Raw genomic sequence first — 15,396 nt, 5'->3', positions numbered from 1 at the left:
ACCTGGCATGTCTTGGAAGTTCCATAGGGTGCTGAATAAAGGCTTAAGGAAAATTTTACTTAATCATTTGTCGCCGCATACAATAAAGAGAGGTTCATGCACTTACATTCTGGAGATATATACCAATGAAATCCTGTAAGGAATGTGCCTCTGCTTTAATTCCTTTACTTTACTTTGCTTTAAAGAAGAGGGGAAATGTAATTCTGGGAAACTTTGAAATGGGTAACTTATTTTAAAAAAAAAAAGTGTATAGCTTAGGCCTGGTCTACACTAACCCCCAAATTCGAACTAAGGTACGCAACTTCAGCTACGTGAATAACGTAGCTGAAGTCGACATACCTTAGTTCGAACTTACCGCGGTTCAGACGCGGTCCACACGCGGCAGGCAGGCTCCCCGTCGACTCCGTGGTACTCCTCTCGCCGAGCTGGAGTACCGCAGTCGACGGCGAGCGCTTCCGGGATCGATTTACCGCGTCCAGACCAGACGCGATAAATCGAACCCGGAACTTCGATTGCCAGCCGTCGAACTACCGCGGTAGTGTAGACCTGGCCTTAGACTCCTTCATACTGCTGGAGGCTAAGCTTGGGAGTAAAAAGCTGAACAGACTAATATTTCCCTTCAGTTTTCTCTTGTTTTTTCCTCTTAAGAATAATTCATTTAGAATAATATAGTTTCTTAAAAGTATGCAGAGTGTCCTTTAAAAGGACAGAGACTAGATATGAGTGCGTACATTTGTAGGGGTACATTCACTAAAGTTAACGCAGTGAGATTATATCTCTCTGTGCCTGTGAGGATTCACCTCTATTGGAACCAGCATTTCCTCCACCATCCTCCTTAGGGAACTGGCTTTTCCGTCATAAGAGGGTTCCAAAGGAGCAACTCTGGCACCAGTTGCTGAGGAAAGGCCGTGAATCCTCTCATTCCTTCTGGACTTGTAATAAAACTAACTGAACAAGACTACAAACACAAACTGCTGCGTAAAAGTCTGTACACTCTCTAAACATCTTACTATGCTGAACAAAAATGTGTCATCTCTAGATAGTATGGTGACAGGAGTACTAGAAATGCCTGTGATAGACAAGGTGGGTGAGGTCATATCTCCTATTGGACCAACTTCTGTTGGTGAGAGACGAGCTTTTGAGCTTATGCAGAAGTTCGTCCAATAAAAGATGCTACGTCACCAACCTTGTCTCTCTAATATCCTGGGACTGACATGGCTACAACAACACTATATATCAGGAATCAGTAACATTTGGCACGCGGCCTGTCAGGAAATCCGCTGGCGGGCCGGGATGGTTTGTTTACCTGCAGCGTCCGCAGGTTCGGCCGATCGCAGCTCACACTGGCCACATCCCTTGGCCCGCACCGCTTCCCGCAGCCCCCATTGGTCTGGAACGGCCAACCGTGGCCAGTGGGAGCTGCGATCGGCCAAACCTGCGAACTCTGCAGGCAAACAAACCGGCCTGGCCCTCTAGCAGATTTCCCTGATGGGCCGCATGCCAAAGGTTGCAGATCCCTGCTATATATGATAGATAAATCCATCTACATCAAGAGAGCACCCAGGTCTACGTCAAGGGACAACGAAAAAAACCTCCACACTTATTAATTAGTTGCAAAACTTGTTGATCACAGAAAGGGAATCACTTGTCTACTACTTTCCATCCAAAGTTAGATGTATCTTCATCCTGGAGTGACCTTCACATATGTGGTCTGACCTTTTACCCCCTCTCTGAACGAAGATTTCCCAACTAGTTACAAAGTTCTTTTCACCTACTGTAAAATCTAACTAGATGTTCTGCTGTTGTTGGAAAGTCACTTTGTTTTAGGTAGAAATGACAGAGAAAAGGGTAAGTGACAGGAACATCTCAGGCTGAGAGAAGTGTTGGCTATATCACAAGTACAGATGAAGGTTAGATCTCAAATGCAAAACTCCCATGGATAATGGTGAATCTGGTTTTGGGTGGAAAGGTAGAACAATGGAGGAGAAATTTTTCTCTGGGAACAAAGATGCTCTCTTCATTTTTTGGTCCTTGATTTAATAAAACAGACCTGTGAAACAGAGGAATGATATGTGGACTAGTTGAAATGTGTGTGGGGAAGGGAAAGAAAGGTGTACACAGGAATTTTGATTGTGTTAAAATGACCAATGATTCACCTGATTTCATAGATGCTCACTTGGTCATAATTACCAATATTGTCTCTTTGTGCTTAAACTGTGCACATTAATAAATATTCTAACAATTAGAAGGGTCCAAACAATATATTTATTCAGCTAAAAAGTGTCCTAAAGAGTTCATTTTATCCATCTTTTTAAAAGGCCGCCAATAGGATGGTTTTATTGCTCTCATGTGGATAATTATGACCTATTCAGAGTTTAGGCTGCCTGTTGTACCTTTTGCTTTATGACCCATTTAATGTTATGGAGCACAAAATCTAGTTGGTTATTCAGTAAAGAGTCCCTACCCTCCATCACAATTTCTCTCTGCAACAGAAATAGCAGTGAACATGATGCTTACATAGAGTGCTTCTGAGTCTGTCAGGAAACAGCCATTTATTTATTTAACAGAATACATATTAGGTATCATCCCAATGAATAAATCACTGTACGCATGAGTTTTTAAATATCCTTATTGTTTGCCTGAAAATTGGGAAGTGAAGAAACAGTTCCTGCCCATCAATTAGTGTGTGTGTCTGTGTCTGTGTCTGTGTGTGTGTGCGCATGCCTAAATAAAAATCTGATAAAATGAAGTTAGGGTTGAGAGTACATATCAGTAATTTAGAACAAAGTATCTTATATTTAGGGTTGATGTTATCCAAAACAAGCACTATAAATTCAGAGTAAAGATTAAACCTAACCTGTTTGGATTCCTTTTAAGACATGGAAATACACAGTTAAAGACCCAAACAACTTTAACTCTGCCTTCTAGTGACACCTTTTAATAACCATATGATTATAAGAAGACATTTTCGTGTTTATGGTTCCAAATTAAACAAAACTTATTTTTAAAGACTTTTTTCCTTTTTTTCATCATTGTGTCACTATAGAGCAGCGTTAAGATTGTTTGAGTGTCTAGCGGTTGTTAAGATAATTAGGAACAACAAGAAAGATCTGAAAGGATCTATATTTAAAATTAATTTAACTCATAAGCGAATTAACAAATGTACTTTCTAACAAATGTAAAATTCATTCTTACTCAAAAGGTAAGTGCTGTAATTTTGGGGGAGACACTCTTATTTTTCATAAATGGTAAAGTAGTAGAATCCCTGAATAAAGTGCAAAACTCAGCTTACCTTAGCTACAGAGCTACAACTGGTGTCTCCGTAATTTATACATGTTTTTAAAAAAAAAAACACATTTCACAGTGGGTTACTGAAGACACATCCTTCATCTTCAATTGCTGTAATTGCTCATAGAGATAATGCACTGTTTAATGCGGTCAGCTCTGTAGGTCATAATAAACCTTTTTTCAGCTTCTTTCTGTCACCATGAGGGTATAAAAATCACAAAACTGGACCTTGCATTTAATTGATGCCGCTGATTTCCAATTTATTGCTGTAGTTACTGTTTATTAATTTCTTTCATTAGATTTTATAATTTCGCGGCAGTAAGTAAAACAGTCATATTTAATAATATGTAAGCAGTGACACATTTACACAAGTACTGTTGTGAATGTAATTCTGGACCTACTTCCAAACATATTTAGCTAGCTGAGACTCAATTAACACATGACAGAGAACCCCTTTCATAGATTGCCTGGCCAGCGTAGGTCTCCAAATTGCACATTACAGTATAGCATAAATTAAATAGCTGATTGGCACAAATGTAATACAAAAGACCTAATTTCATTGTGGTGTTCTGTAAGTCATATATCTGAGCTCTCTGAGCCTATATGTCTACTTCACATTTGTATATATGAAGAGTGATGTGGTTTTTCTTCTTTGTTAGTTTCACTCCTAGTATTGGGAGTATCTACTGTAATCAGTAAGAGGAAACACAAATATATATCAGTCCTGTAATACAATGAGATGTTTAAAAAGCCAGAACTGTGTGATCGAGTCAGTTGGGGTCTTATCCTGTGAGTTGTGTCAACCCTTTAACTCCCTTAGAATTTGAGGGCCCTGGACAGCTTGTCCAGATTAACCTATTAACTTCATTGGAAATTGTGTCTTCATAGGGACTCAGGATCAGGCATATATGCAGCATAGTAGAGGATGACAATTCTGCTCTTTCTGGATAGGAAACCCTGAAGAAGTACCTAGCCCTGGGGTCAGCAATCTCTGGCACGCCAGGGTAAATACCCTGGCGGGTCGGGCCAGTTTGTTTACCTGCCGCGTCGGCAGGTTCGGCCGATCGCGGCTCCCACTGGCCGCGGTTCACCGTCCCAGGCCAATGGGGGCGGCAGGAAGCCACGGCCAGCACATCCCTCACCCGCACCACTTCCCGCAGCCCCCATTGGCCTGGGACGGCGAAACGGGGCCAGTGGGAGCCACGATTGGCCGAACCTGCTGATGCGGCAGGTAAACAAACTGGCCCGGCCCGCCAGAGTGCTTACCCTGGTGAGCCACGTGCCAGAGGTTGCTGACCCCTGACCTAGCCAAAGAGAGGCAGATAAAATGGAAAAATAAATCCATTTCTAGAGCATGAATCACTAACATGTAAAAAAAAACCTAGACACACACAAAAGAAAGACATGCCATGGTCACTGCAGAGCTTGTGGTTGTGGTGGAAACCAGTCCTCACAGAAGGAAATCTTAAAAGAAAAATTTCAAAATATTTTCCAGCTATTCTGCTGTCACCCTTACCTCATAGCTACAGCTCAAAAGACTTCTTGACTGAATTCATCTGTTGTTTCACTTAACTGTGATATGAACAGCATACTATGCAAAATCTTAACAGTAATGAATAAAGCTTTTCACTTTCCTACAGTTATAAGCACATAATGAAATGGCACAAGTTTCACTTCAAGAAAAATTGAAATTTCACTATAGTTAAAACCTGACTAAAACAATCAAATTATTTAACTAGTTTGATAAAGGCATGCAATGAATTCAAAAGGAATCTAATCAGAAGGGATAGTTAGCACTTGAACTGGCAAATTATCCATGTATTTCTAACGTGCCTAACTAGATCCTTCCCTTCTTGCATCTTTCAATTTTCCTGACTCCAAATACATCTCCTGAGCCCCCAGTTGACTGCCTAACTTTTAACAGTCCATTACCTCAAGATGACTCCCAACCTTTGGCTGAATTTTGTTGAGGGGTGTTCTTAGCTCCCGCACACACACTGTTGCGTTTCACCTAACTCTCCTTAGAACTCTCACACGGTGGAGAATCCAGTTAACCAAAGGACCCACACATTTTCTCTCTCCCATCATAAAAAATCCAGCTTTGATCCCATCTCCCTTCTCTGCTACAAACTCATTGAGCGTGCAGTCTACCACCTTTGTCTTACATACACCTTTAATTTCATTCAAGATCCCCTCCAATCTAGCTTCCACTCCTACAGTCAATTGAAATGACTCTCACCAGTCTCTGAGGACCTCTATCTGCCATATTTCAGGACCTCCTCCTCCTCCTCCTTGAAATATCAGTTGCATTTGGTGTCATAGACTATTCTTCTCAAAATTTTGACTTCCCTGACTCTGTTCTCTCCTGGTTCTCCTCCTTACCTCTAAGATTGCTTCTTCAGAGTTTCATTGGCAGGGGGATCCTCTTCCTCTCTCCCACTTACTGTGGAAGTCTCTCAAAGCTTTGTCATTGCTCACTTCCCCTTTCTTCCTCTCTGGATGGTGTCATTCACAATCATGGCTTTGACTATTATCTTTATGCTGATGACTCACAAATATACTCTGGACCCTTCTTCTTCTGCACCTCAACCAGGTAATATGTCTTCTTCCAGACAAATAAAATTCTCAACCTGTCTTTCTGACTTCCTCTTATGGATGTCATAGAATCATAGACTTTAAGGTCAGAAGGAACCATTATTATCATCTACTCTGACCTCCTGCACAACGCAAGCTACAGAATCTCACACACCCACTCCTGTATCAAACCTGTGTCTGAGCCATTGAAGTCCTCAAATCATGGTTTAAAGACTTCAAGGTGCAAAGAATCTTCTAGCAAGTGACCCGTTGCAGAGGAAGGCAAACAAAACCCAGGGCCTCTGCCAATCTGCCCTGGATGAAAATTCCTTCCTGACCCCAAATATGGCAATCAGCTAAACCCTGAGCATGTGGGCAAGACTCACCAGCCAGACACCCAGGAAAGAATTCTCTGTAGTAACTCAGATCCCACCCCATCTAACATCCCATCACAAGCCATTGGGCATATTTACCGCTAATAGTCAAAGACCAATCTCATTATACCATCCCCTCCATAAACGTATCAAGCTTAGTCTTGAAGCCAGATATGTCCAGCCATTAGTTGACCCTTAACATGACCAAAACTGAGCTCTTCATCTTCCCTGTAACGAGGCGTTCGCTTGCCCTCGCAACAAATCAGCCAGAGACCTCTTCTGAGTACAATCACCAGTGCCTTTTTATTTTCAGTGTCAGCTCCCACCACCATCTATTTACAGTGTGCTCCAAACCAGCCACCTGGGGGACAGCTTGCTTCTCCAGCCAGCAGGGATGCACAGCCCTTGGCTCCTCCCTTTCCTTTCTCTTCCTCCCTTCCTTCCTTCCTGACAGCTTTATATAGCCCCCTGACTAATAAGGCCCCAGGTGCTTCTCTTCCAGCAATTAGGCATGGCATACTCAGCCATTAATACTTCTTAATTGGAGCTGGGCTAACGGGGGCCTGGCTCAGGACCTCCTGGCCAGCACCCTGTTACATTCTCCCATAGCCTTCTCCTTCCTCCTTGTGTCTGTCATACCTTAATATTCGAAGTTGCTCAAGTCCATAGTCGTGTTTTCATCTTTGATTCAGTCCTTCCTTTTGATCCACATGTCCAGGCCACTGTAACAGTTTGGTGACCTGAAATACACATCTCTGTTGTTATATACCATACTAGCACTTTGAGTATTCCAAATATTCAAACAAAAACATCTGCTAATTAAATATAGAGAATTTAGTAAGGGCAAGTTGCTAAACTAAGACTAATTCTCGACCTCTCGCTCGCTCTTTCTTTCTCTCACTTATTTTTTTGTTTTGTTTGTTTTAATTTTTTAACAAAAAATAAGATTATATTGAACATTTTGCTGTGGTTAAGAGCAATAAGACAGATTGCTAATCAAAATAAGAGCAATAGTGGTGCTAAATTATTAGGAAAAGCTAATGTATTAATTAAATTACCACCGAGTGTAAGGATAGGTCTGCACTTGAAAAGTGGGTAGATGCAGCTTATGCTGACAAAAAAGGGCTTTATAATTTTATGTTAATTTTAAAATTGCAAACACTAACTAGTACACAATTCTGTCTCAAACTATAACTTTCCAATAGTAATATGTCCAAAATGGCTGTCTTTCAAAACAATCACCACTTTGTGAACTTTGCTCAATGGAAAAATAAAGTACCAGCTGAATGTCACTAAATACAGCAAAATAAGCTCCATAAAGCTTCCCTTTGTAGGATTTTTGTTTATTTTTCAATAGAGAAAGGGTCCATGAAGGCCAAAGTGCAGTGAATTTCCCATGTTTTTAATTTCTTTTTAAAGAATAAATATTTTCATTACATCTTGTAAGGCCTACATTCATTATTTTTTTTTTAATAAACTCAGCAATTTTGGTGTACCCAGTGACTTTGGTATGTTTAAAATGCTAGTCAAGCAGTTACATTAAAAGGTACTGTTTACTTTATCCCTAAAGGCACCCACTTAAAAAAAAATTATACAGCCCATTGAAATAAGGACAAAACACTGTGGTGTGCTTTTGAAAGTCTGTTTTTAGTGTGCAAATGTTAAATTAATGATATTTATCAGATTAGATCTTTATTTACCTTTATTTCACATTGATGACATGTTTCACAGAGGGTGTATTGTACCTTTATGAATCAATACAAATAATGTAAGGATGAAAAAAAATATTCTTTGAACGGTTGCCAATGCACTGTTTTTATAACATGTTTTCAGATCATAGGAATGTGTAGAATTCCTCTTAGTGTTGTGTTGAGCCTGCAGCACACAATGAATTCAGGGATTAAATTATTCTGCAGTTCTGAAGGAAACCCTGCTAATGCCAGAGAACTTGTTCCTTAATGGACTGTAAAATTGTGTACTCTCAGAATGCCTCAATTTTACAGTAAAATAAATGGAAAGTATGTATATGGGTGGGAGGAGTTCATTCATAGAAGCTTGATCAATGTTATTACCGACAGTTCTGTGTCATTATATTTCAAGTAACAATAAATAGCATTAATTTATACAGAATTATTACTATAAAGAAAATGTATACATTAGGAATTGAGTCACTAGATGACTCAGAGGAGCGGTAATGGAGAGTCATTCTTTTACCTAAATGTCTCCAATTTGATGCTGTCATTATTATCGGACAGCTGTTTGGTGTTTTGTATGTCCATTGAGCTGGTGGACAAAGTCCAGCCCCCAGTCGACAGGTGTGCATATCAGAAAACCACCATTACAAACATCACCTTTGTTGGCAGTCTTGGCAGGGAGGCCAAGGATTAAATGAGTGTGTAACTTGAACTAATCTTTTATTTAAGAACAGGGTTCAAGCATGTTGGTAGAGAGATGCAGGAAATTTGCCTATTTGTGAGTGAAGAGAGGAGGTCAGCCTTCAGGTCTTTGAAGCTGGCATCTTGAAACAGGTCACTGAGTTGTAGTTTTAACATATTACCTGATTGAGGTGACCCTTCAGCTTCACCTCAGCCAACCAACACGTGTTAAAGCTATTTCTTACCCTGTCTGTGTTCGGATTTTAAAAGTGTTAGTTATCACATATTAAATAAACACCTTTTTTCCTAGTGTGTACAAGTCCCAAGACTGCTCCGTGGTTTGGTTGGTTTGCAGTATTCTAAGAGCCTGTGCAACTCTGACCTTTCTCCTCCTGGCAATTTTTTTTACATGTTTTGTATTTATTGGCCTATGAAATAATACATCTCTTGAGTTCACTAATGGCCTATGGCTCCTAGGTAGGACACAATGTATTAGCATCATGCCATCAGGATGGTCATAGAATTCATGCTGGGTATAATAATAAGAGATATTTTCAACTTACCTTTTTTTTTATTTTCACAGATAACCATTGAGAGAGACAGTGGTTTGGAAGTGAGCTCCCCTAAGCATGGAAAGACAGATCCAGACAACATGCCCCATGTTGGCGGAAACACCTGGGCTGGTGGAACAGGTTGGCATTCAATGTCTTCTCATGATTTGCATGAGTCTTTGAAGGATGTCTCAGATAACTTTGGTGACGGTTCTAAATTTCAAAAGTCTTTTATCATTAAATTATTTTCCTGCTGGCAGTTTTTAATCCACACTGAATGCATTTTGTGGAAGGCAAAAAGTTCTTCAGAGTCATATAAACATAGATACCCAGGACCAGGCAAGTAGATATTAGAAATCTTTATTTCTTACATTTGGTTAAGGTTGTTAATATCTGATTCCATCCATACAAAGCGTTCAGTGTCTCCTAATTCTAAATTCTGAATGATATGACAGCAGTCACACTATACACAGTAGTGAAAACCATAGGCATACTATCAACAAATTCTGGAGTTACATTGTTAGTTTACAGTAACCAGAGTTAATAGTTTTAAGGGCTAATAGCTTTGAGGACTTAAAGTAGTAGTTAAGTGGAGTGTAAGCTCTCTGCACAGGGGTGAATTTCACCTTTGAAGAATAAAGGGCCTTATTTTGATCGCAAAACAATATAAAACTGGAGTCAGAATTCTGCTTTACCATGGTATTACTTCACTTTTGAAAGTAGACAGTTATTTGCAGATGCAAATAAAGTATTTTCTATGGGACTCATGGAAACTTTTTTTAAAAATGTACATGCATTGGGGTGATAGTGGAGGTTTTAAAAGAGGAGGATTTATGTGATAGTTATGACACATTCTTGATTTTCATATCATCTGTTCTAGGTGGGAGAGACACAGCAGGGCTGGGCGGCAAAGGTGGGCCCTATAGACTGGATGCTGGCCACAAAGTTTACCAGATATCTCAGGCTGAGAAAGATGCTGCTCCTGAGGAGGTGAAGAGAGCTGCAAGGGAGATGGGTGAAAAGGCCTTTAAACAGAGGTTAGTATTCAAATTTTATTTCGGCCTCCATTCTGCCCCACCCCCACCTTGCCAAGAAGAGTAGATGAATGGAAGCATTATAACAAAGATGTCTGAAATTGTTTAGATGAAATTACAATAATCACAGAAGAGCTCTATGTAAGCTCGAAAGCTTGTCTCTCTCACCAATAGAAGTTGGTCCAATAACAGATATTACTTCACCCACCTTGACTCTCTAACATCCTGGGATCAACACGGCTACAACAACACGGGGGAGGGATAGCTCAGTGGTTTGAGCTTTGGCCTGCTAAACCCAGGGTTGTGAGTTCAATCCTTGAGGGGGCCATTTAGGGAACTGGGGTAAAAATCTGGCTGGGGATTGGTCCTGCTTTGAGCAGGGGGTTGGACTAGATGACCTCCTGAGGTCCCTTCCAACCCTGATATTCTATGATTCTATAACACTGCATACAGTAATCACAGGTGCTTAACAGTACACCTCCATATTGTTTAACAGTTTAAGACAGGAAGTGAAGAAAACTATATCTAATTGAAACCACACTGTTAAAATGATAGGGTGATTTGTGTGGGCAGTTTGTAATTACCTGAGTGAGAATTTGGCCAGGTCATTGATGTAAATTCTCCTACTCTTATGAAAAAATGTCATAATCATATACAAATTCCCATTTAAATTATGAAGAATTCAGATTATATACAGATGGTAAAAATACACCATTGTAAGCCTCAGTATCCAACAAACATTCCCTTTAAACTGCTTTGAAAATGATCCTTTAAAAGCAAAATGGCTTATTTTTAAAGGATCTAGGGCCAAGTCTTTGGCGCATATAAATTGTCTTAACTCAGATAACATTCTTAAGAGGACCAGAGTTCTTGCCAGCATTAGCATGATGTGTAGTGTCTTTTAGATGCATACTGTGCCAGGTTCTAAGACCATGCATAGAAATTCAGCACTTTTCTGCTGACTCACCACTGGTGTCAAACTGTGGTACCTTGCATAAAGATGCAGAGTTCTTCTGCTGACTCATATTGGCAGCCAGACCAAGTGGGTTCTATTATTTCCTGCCCAGGGTATAAGAGAGTTTGAGAGTGTCACTGAGACAGAGGGAACTACTAGATGGAGAGTGAAATCCTAGAAACAACCCAGTTCTGGAGAAGCTCCATCAGGAACTGACATTTGCTGTTATTTAAGCAGGGTGGGAATGCCACTTGCTTACGCAGATATATAAAAAAATGTATTCTTGTTTTTCTTGGGGGTATTACATGTAGATTGTGCACTGCACTGTTGAATCACTAGATTTTTGTTTAATTAACAGAAACCATTTAGCTCTTTAACACTCAGCTCAAAACTTTATTTTCAGCAGTATTTTATTATCAAATTGCCTGTAGTGTTCTATGATCATCAAAAGGGTTAACAATTAATTCAAAGCAGTTAACACAAAGAAAATATAAACACTGCATGAGAGCTGCACAGAAAATGATCATGGAAAACAAAAGGAATTGGAGAGAGTCCAACGGAGGGCAACAAAAATGATTAGCGGGCTGGGGCACATGACTTATGAGGAGAGGCTGAGGGAACTGGGCTTATTTAGTCTGCAGAAGAGAAGAGTGAGGAGGGATTTTATAGCAGCCTTCAACTATCTGAAGGGGGGTGAGGGTTCCAAAGAGGATGGAGCTTGGCTGTTCTCAGTGGTGGCAGATGACAGAACAAGGAGCAATGATCTCAAGTTGCAGTGGGGGAGGTCTAGGTTGGATATTATGAAAAACTATTTCACTAGGAGGGTGGTGAAGCACTGGAATGGGTTACCTAGGGAGGTGGTGGAATCTCCATCCTTAGAAGTTTTTAAAGCCCACTTGACAGAGCCCTGTCTGGGATGATTTAGTTGGGATTGGTCCTGCTTTGAGCACGGGGTTGAACTAGATGACCACCTGAGGTCTCTTCCAACCTTAATCTTCTATGATTCTATGAAACAAAATGGCTTTTTAGAAAAACTTAGTTCAACTGGCAATATATACACCCACCCCAGCTTTATTTCCTTTTTCTACAACATTTTACTCATTTATTTATAGAACCTGATGTTGGTAAATATTTTTACCTCACTATATATCTCTGTTCTTCAAAATGACTCAACTATTGCGGTTAGCTATGAAATATTTTGACATTTTGTAGCTTTTTGTATTATACATACAGATGCATACACACACCCCTCTCTCCCTCCCTTCCTCCCTCCAACATGCTTTAATGTTTTTTCCCTTCCCCCGGTCACCCCTTTTCAGAATGTTATCCTTCTTACCGGGGAAGGCTAGTGCCTACTGATAGATGACATGGGAATGTTGCAGCTGCCTGCTATAGAACCTGAACATCTGCACCACGACATCTCCTCAACAACTCATGCATTATTAAAGTCCCAGGACTTATACCAGTGGTGGGCAACCTGTGGCCCACGGGCTGCACGTGGCCCGTCAGGGTAATCCGCTGGTGGGCTGAGAAACAGCGTTTACATTGACTGTCCACAGGCATGGCCGCTTCCAGTGGCCGCGGTTCGCCGTTCCTGGCCAATGGGAACTGCGGGAAGCGGCGGCCAGCACGTCCCTGCAGCCCGCACCGATTCCTGCAGCTCCCATTGGCCGGGAACGGCAAATCGCGGCCACGGGGAGCTGTGGGGGGCCGTGCCTGTGGATGGTCAATGTAAACAAACTGTCTCACGGCCCACTAGTGGATTACCCTGACGGGCTGCAGGTTGCCCACCTCTGACTTATACACACAGTACTGTATGTGGCCCACTCTGGGAGCTTGAAGCCACATTGACTCTGTATAACACTACAGCTGTCCTCCTTGGACTCTCCTCTCCCCTCTGAGATAGCTGGGCCTCTGTCCCCTCTGACTGATGCTGACGAGTTGGACTGCTTACTTGGAATTTTGTCTGGAACTTGGCCTAATTATCCTTCTCGAGCAGTTAAATCAGCTGTGCCTTGGTTAGCTTTTCCAACACTTAACCTTTTGTCACCAAACGGCTGTATAAACTTCCTTATGGAGCTGATTAAACACCATTTTCCTTACTGTTTCTTTGACTAACCCTGTTTTAGCTGTTGCAGTCACTTGTTGCAAAATACTACTGTTGTATCCAGTACCTGACAGTCTGTCACCAGCTATCATAGATCTACAGGGGGTTTGATGCCCCAGCCTTTAGAGAGTCCCTTTCGGTGTACTACTATTATTGCCAGACTTTCTGTTTAGCTTTTACAAGGATGATGCAGTCTCATGACTCCAAGACTGGGCCCTTTGGGTCACAACACCCTTGTTTGTCATAGTGCACTCTCTAGTAAGTCCAAATGAATTCAGACTCCTGTTAGAGACTTTACCCCTGCAGGGAGCAATGCATGGCAGCCCTTTCAAAATAAGCCAGCATTTATTAGTTAACTGAAATCAACCCTTTGAAAGTCCTTAAGTCTGCATGGAAAAAGCCAAGTTTAAGTCAGAGTCTACATTGACAGAAGCAATTGCTCCAACTTTCCATGGTTTGCTGGAGTCCATTGTCTCTATCTGTGTGCAGCTTAAGCCCCGGTTTGTTCACACCTGATCCCTTTGGGTACGTCTACACTGGAATGTAAGTCTGGACTCAGACTCCAGCCCAAGCAGGATAGATGGTGATTCCTCCTTGTTGCTGGCTCCAGTTGCCAGGGGCATGCAAAACATGGCCCCACAGGATGTATTAGAGGCTGCAACAACTTCCTGTAAACTACCATGGGAAGGGCAGTCAAGTTTTCCCACAGTGCACCACAAACAAAGGGCTAGAGTGGCTACAGCTGGGGAGGGCGCTAGGAAGCCTGGGATAGGCTGGTTTGACTCGGGCCTGCGAAGTACACTGTAGATCAGTGGTTTACAAACTTTTGTACTGGTGACCCCTTTCACATAGCAAGCCTCTGAGTGTAACCCCCCCCACCACTTATAAATTAAAAACACTTATATATTTAACACCATTATAAATGCTGGAGGCAAAGCGGGGTTGGGGTGGAGGTTGACAGCTCGCGACCCCCCATGTAATAACCTCACAACCCCGAGGCGTCCTGACCCCCAGTTTAAGAACCCCTGCTGTACATCGACTAGCCCCTAGAAGGGGGTCAGAGCAACACTGTATAAACGGGGGTTACACACTGAAGAGAAGAGGAGAAACATGAGGAGAAACAGCATAGGAAGGTCTCCCTCAGTCTGACACCTCTCCTTCAGAAGAAGGAAATCAAATGGAAAGTGCTTTCACAGATTATTTTATTCCCACTGGAGCATACATCTGATTGGGAAACTTCACTTAGCCTCTTTCTCCTTTCAACAGGAATCTGAAAATGGGGAGAGAAGTCCTGTCCGGCCTGGTTCTTGCTTCCCTCTGTCATCTTGAAGTAAGAGAGAATGAACACCAGTGTGTGCATATCTCTCTATGCTATAAACCCAGGCACATTCGAGCAGGCCGGGGGGGAGGGGAGGGAGAGGTTAACAGGGTTCCCAAAGGGGAGGAATTGAGATCTCCAAAGCGGGGAACTCTCATACTTCTATCAATGCTTCATGGCTTTGACAGAGATACCTCTGAGCTGAAGAGCTGTGCCTGGTCCAGCAGAACAAATACCATAGAATCATAGAATATCAGGGTTGGAAGGGACCTCAGGCGGTCATCTAGTCCAACCCCCTGCTCAAAGCAGGACCTAATCCCCATACTTGACAGGCTCCCTAACCTAGAAATACTGGATGTGCTGGAATTATTAGGTAAGGACGGACCCTACAACCCACTGCCTAGTTAGCTCACTCAACTGTCCCATCTCATTAGTTGATGGAGAACTAGAGTCCCCCACCCCATCTCCCTGGTGCATCAGAATGAGATGAGTTGTGGGGGAAAACAAGTCCCCATTCTCTACCGGTACCCATTCATCCCTTTTCCAGCATGGCTTCCTCTGCCTCATCAGAGTCTCGGGGATGCCAGGGTCCAAGACACATACCAAGGTGTTCTTGTTCTCCAAGCCTCCCTTCTCCACACTATTCCCTCTGATCATTCTCTCCCCTGATCTCCACCTCAAACATCTCCAGCTACTTCCATATTCCTGTACACCTCAGGGGAAGTCAGGGTGGGTTCTTGACTCTGCAATATAGAACCATAGAATCGTAGGACTGGAAGAGACCTTGAGAGATCATCTAGTCCTGACCCCTGAACTCATG

The 15,396-nt window shown here is 42.0% G+C and overlaps 1 protein-coding gene across 1 annotated transcript in view; it reads left to right on the top strand.

The window, feature by feature from the left end:
• The window catches only part of VWA8 (von Willebrand factor A domain containing 8), a 263,005-nt gene that overhangs the window by 214,295 nt on the left and 33,314 nt on the right, over positions 1-15,396 (top strand). The window contains exons 37-38 of the mRNA XM_065414163.1: positions 9,195-9,303; positions 10,043-10,199. Of these exons, the coding sequence (XP_065270235.1) occupies positions 9,195-9,303; positions 10,043-10,199 (266 nt within the window). The remainder of the gene's footprint in view (positions 1-9,194; positions 9,304-10,042; positions 10,200-15,396) is intronic.

Source organism: Emys orbicularis, chromosome 1, assembly GCF_028017835.1.
Source record: "Emys orbicularis isolate rEmyOrb1 chromosome 1, rEmyOrb1.hap1, whole genome shotgun sequence".
Taxonomy (NCBI): domain Eukaryota; kingdom Metazoa; phylum Chordata; order Testudines; family Emydidae; genus Emys; species Emys orbicularis.
The sequence above is the reverse complement of the archived record's forward strand: the minus strand, read 5'-3'. Positions and strand labels throughout refer to the sequence as shown.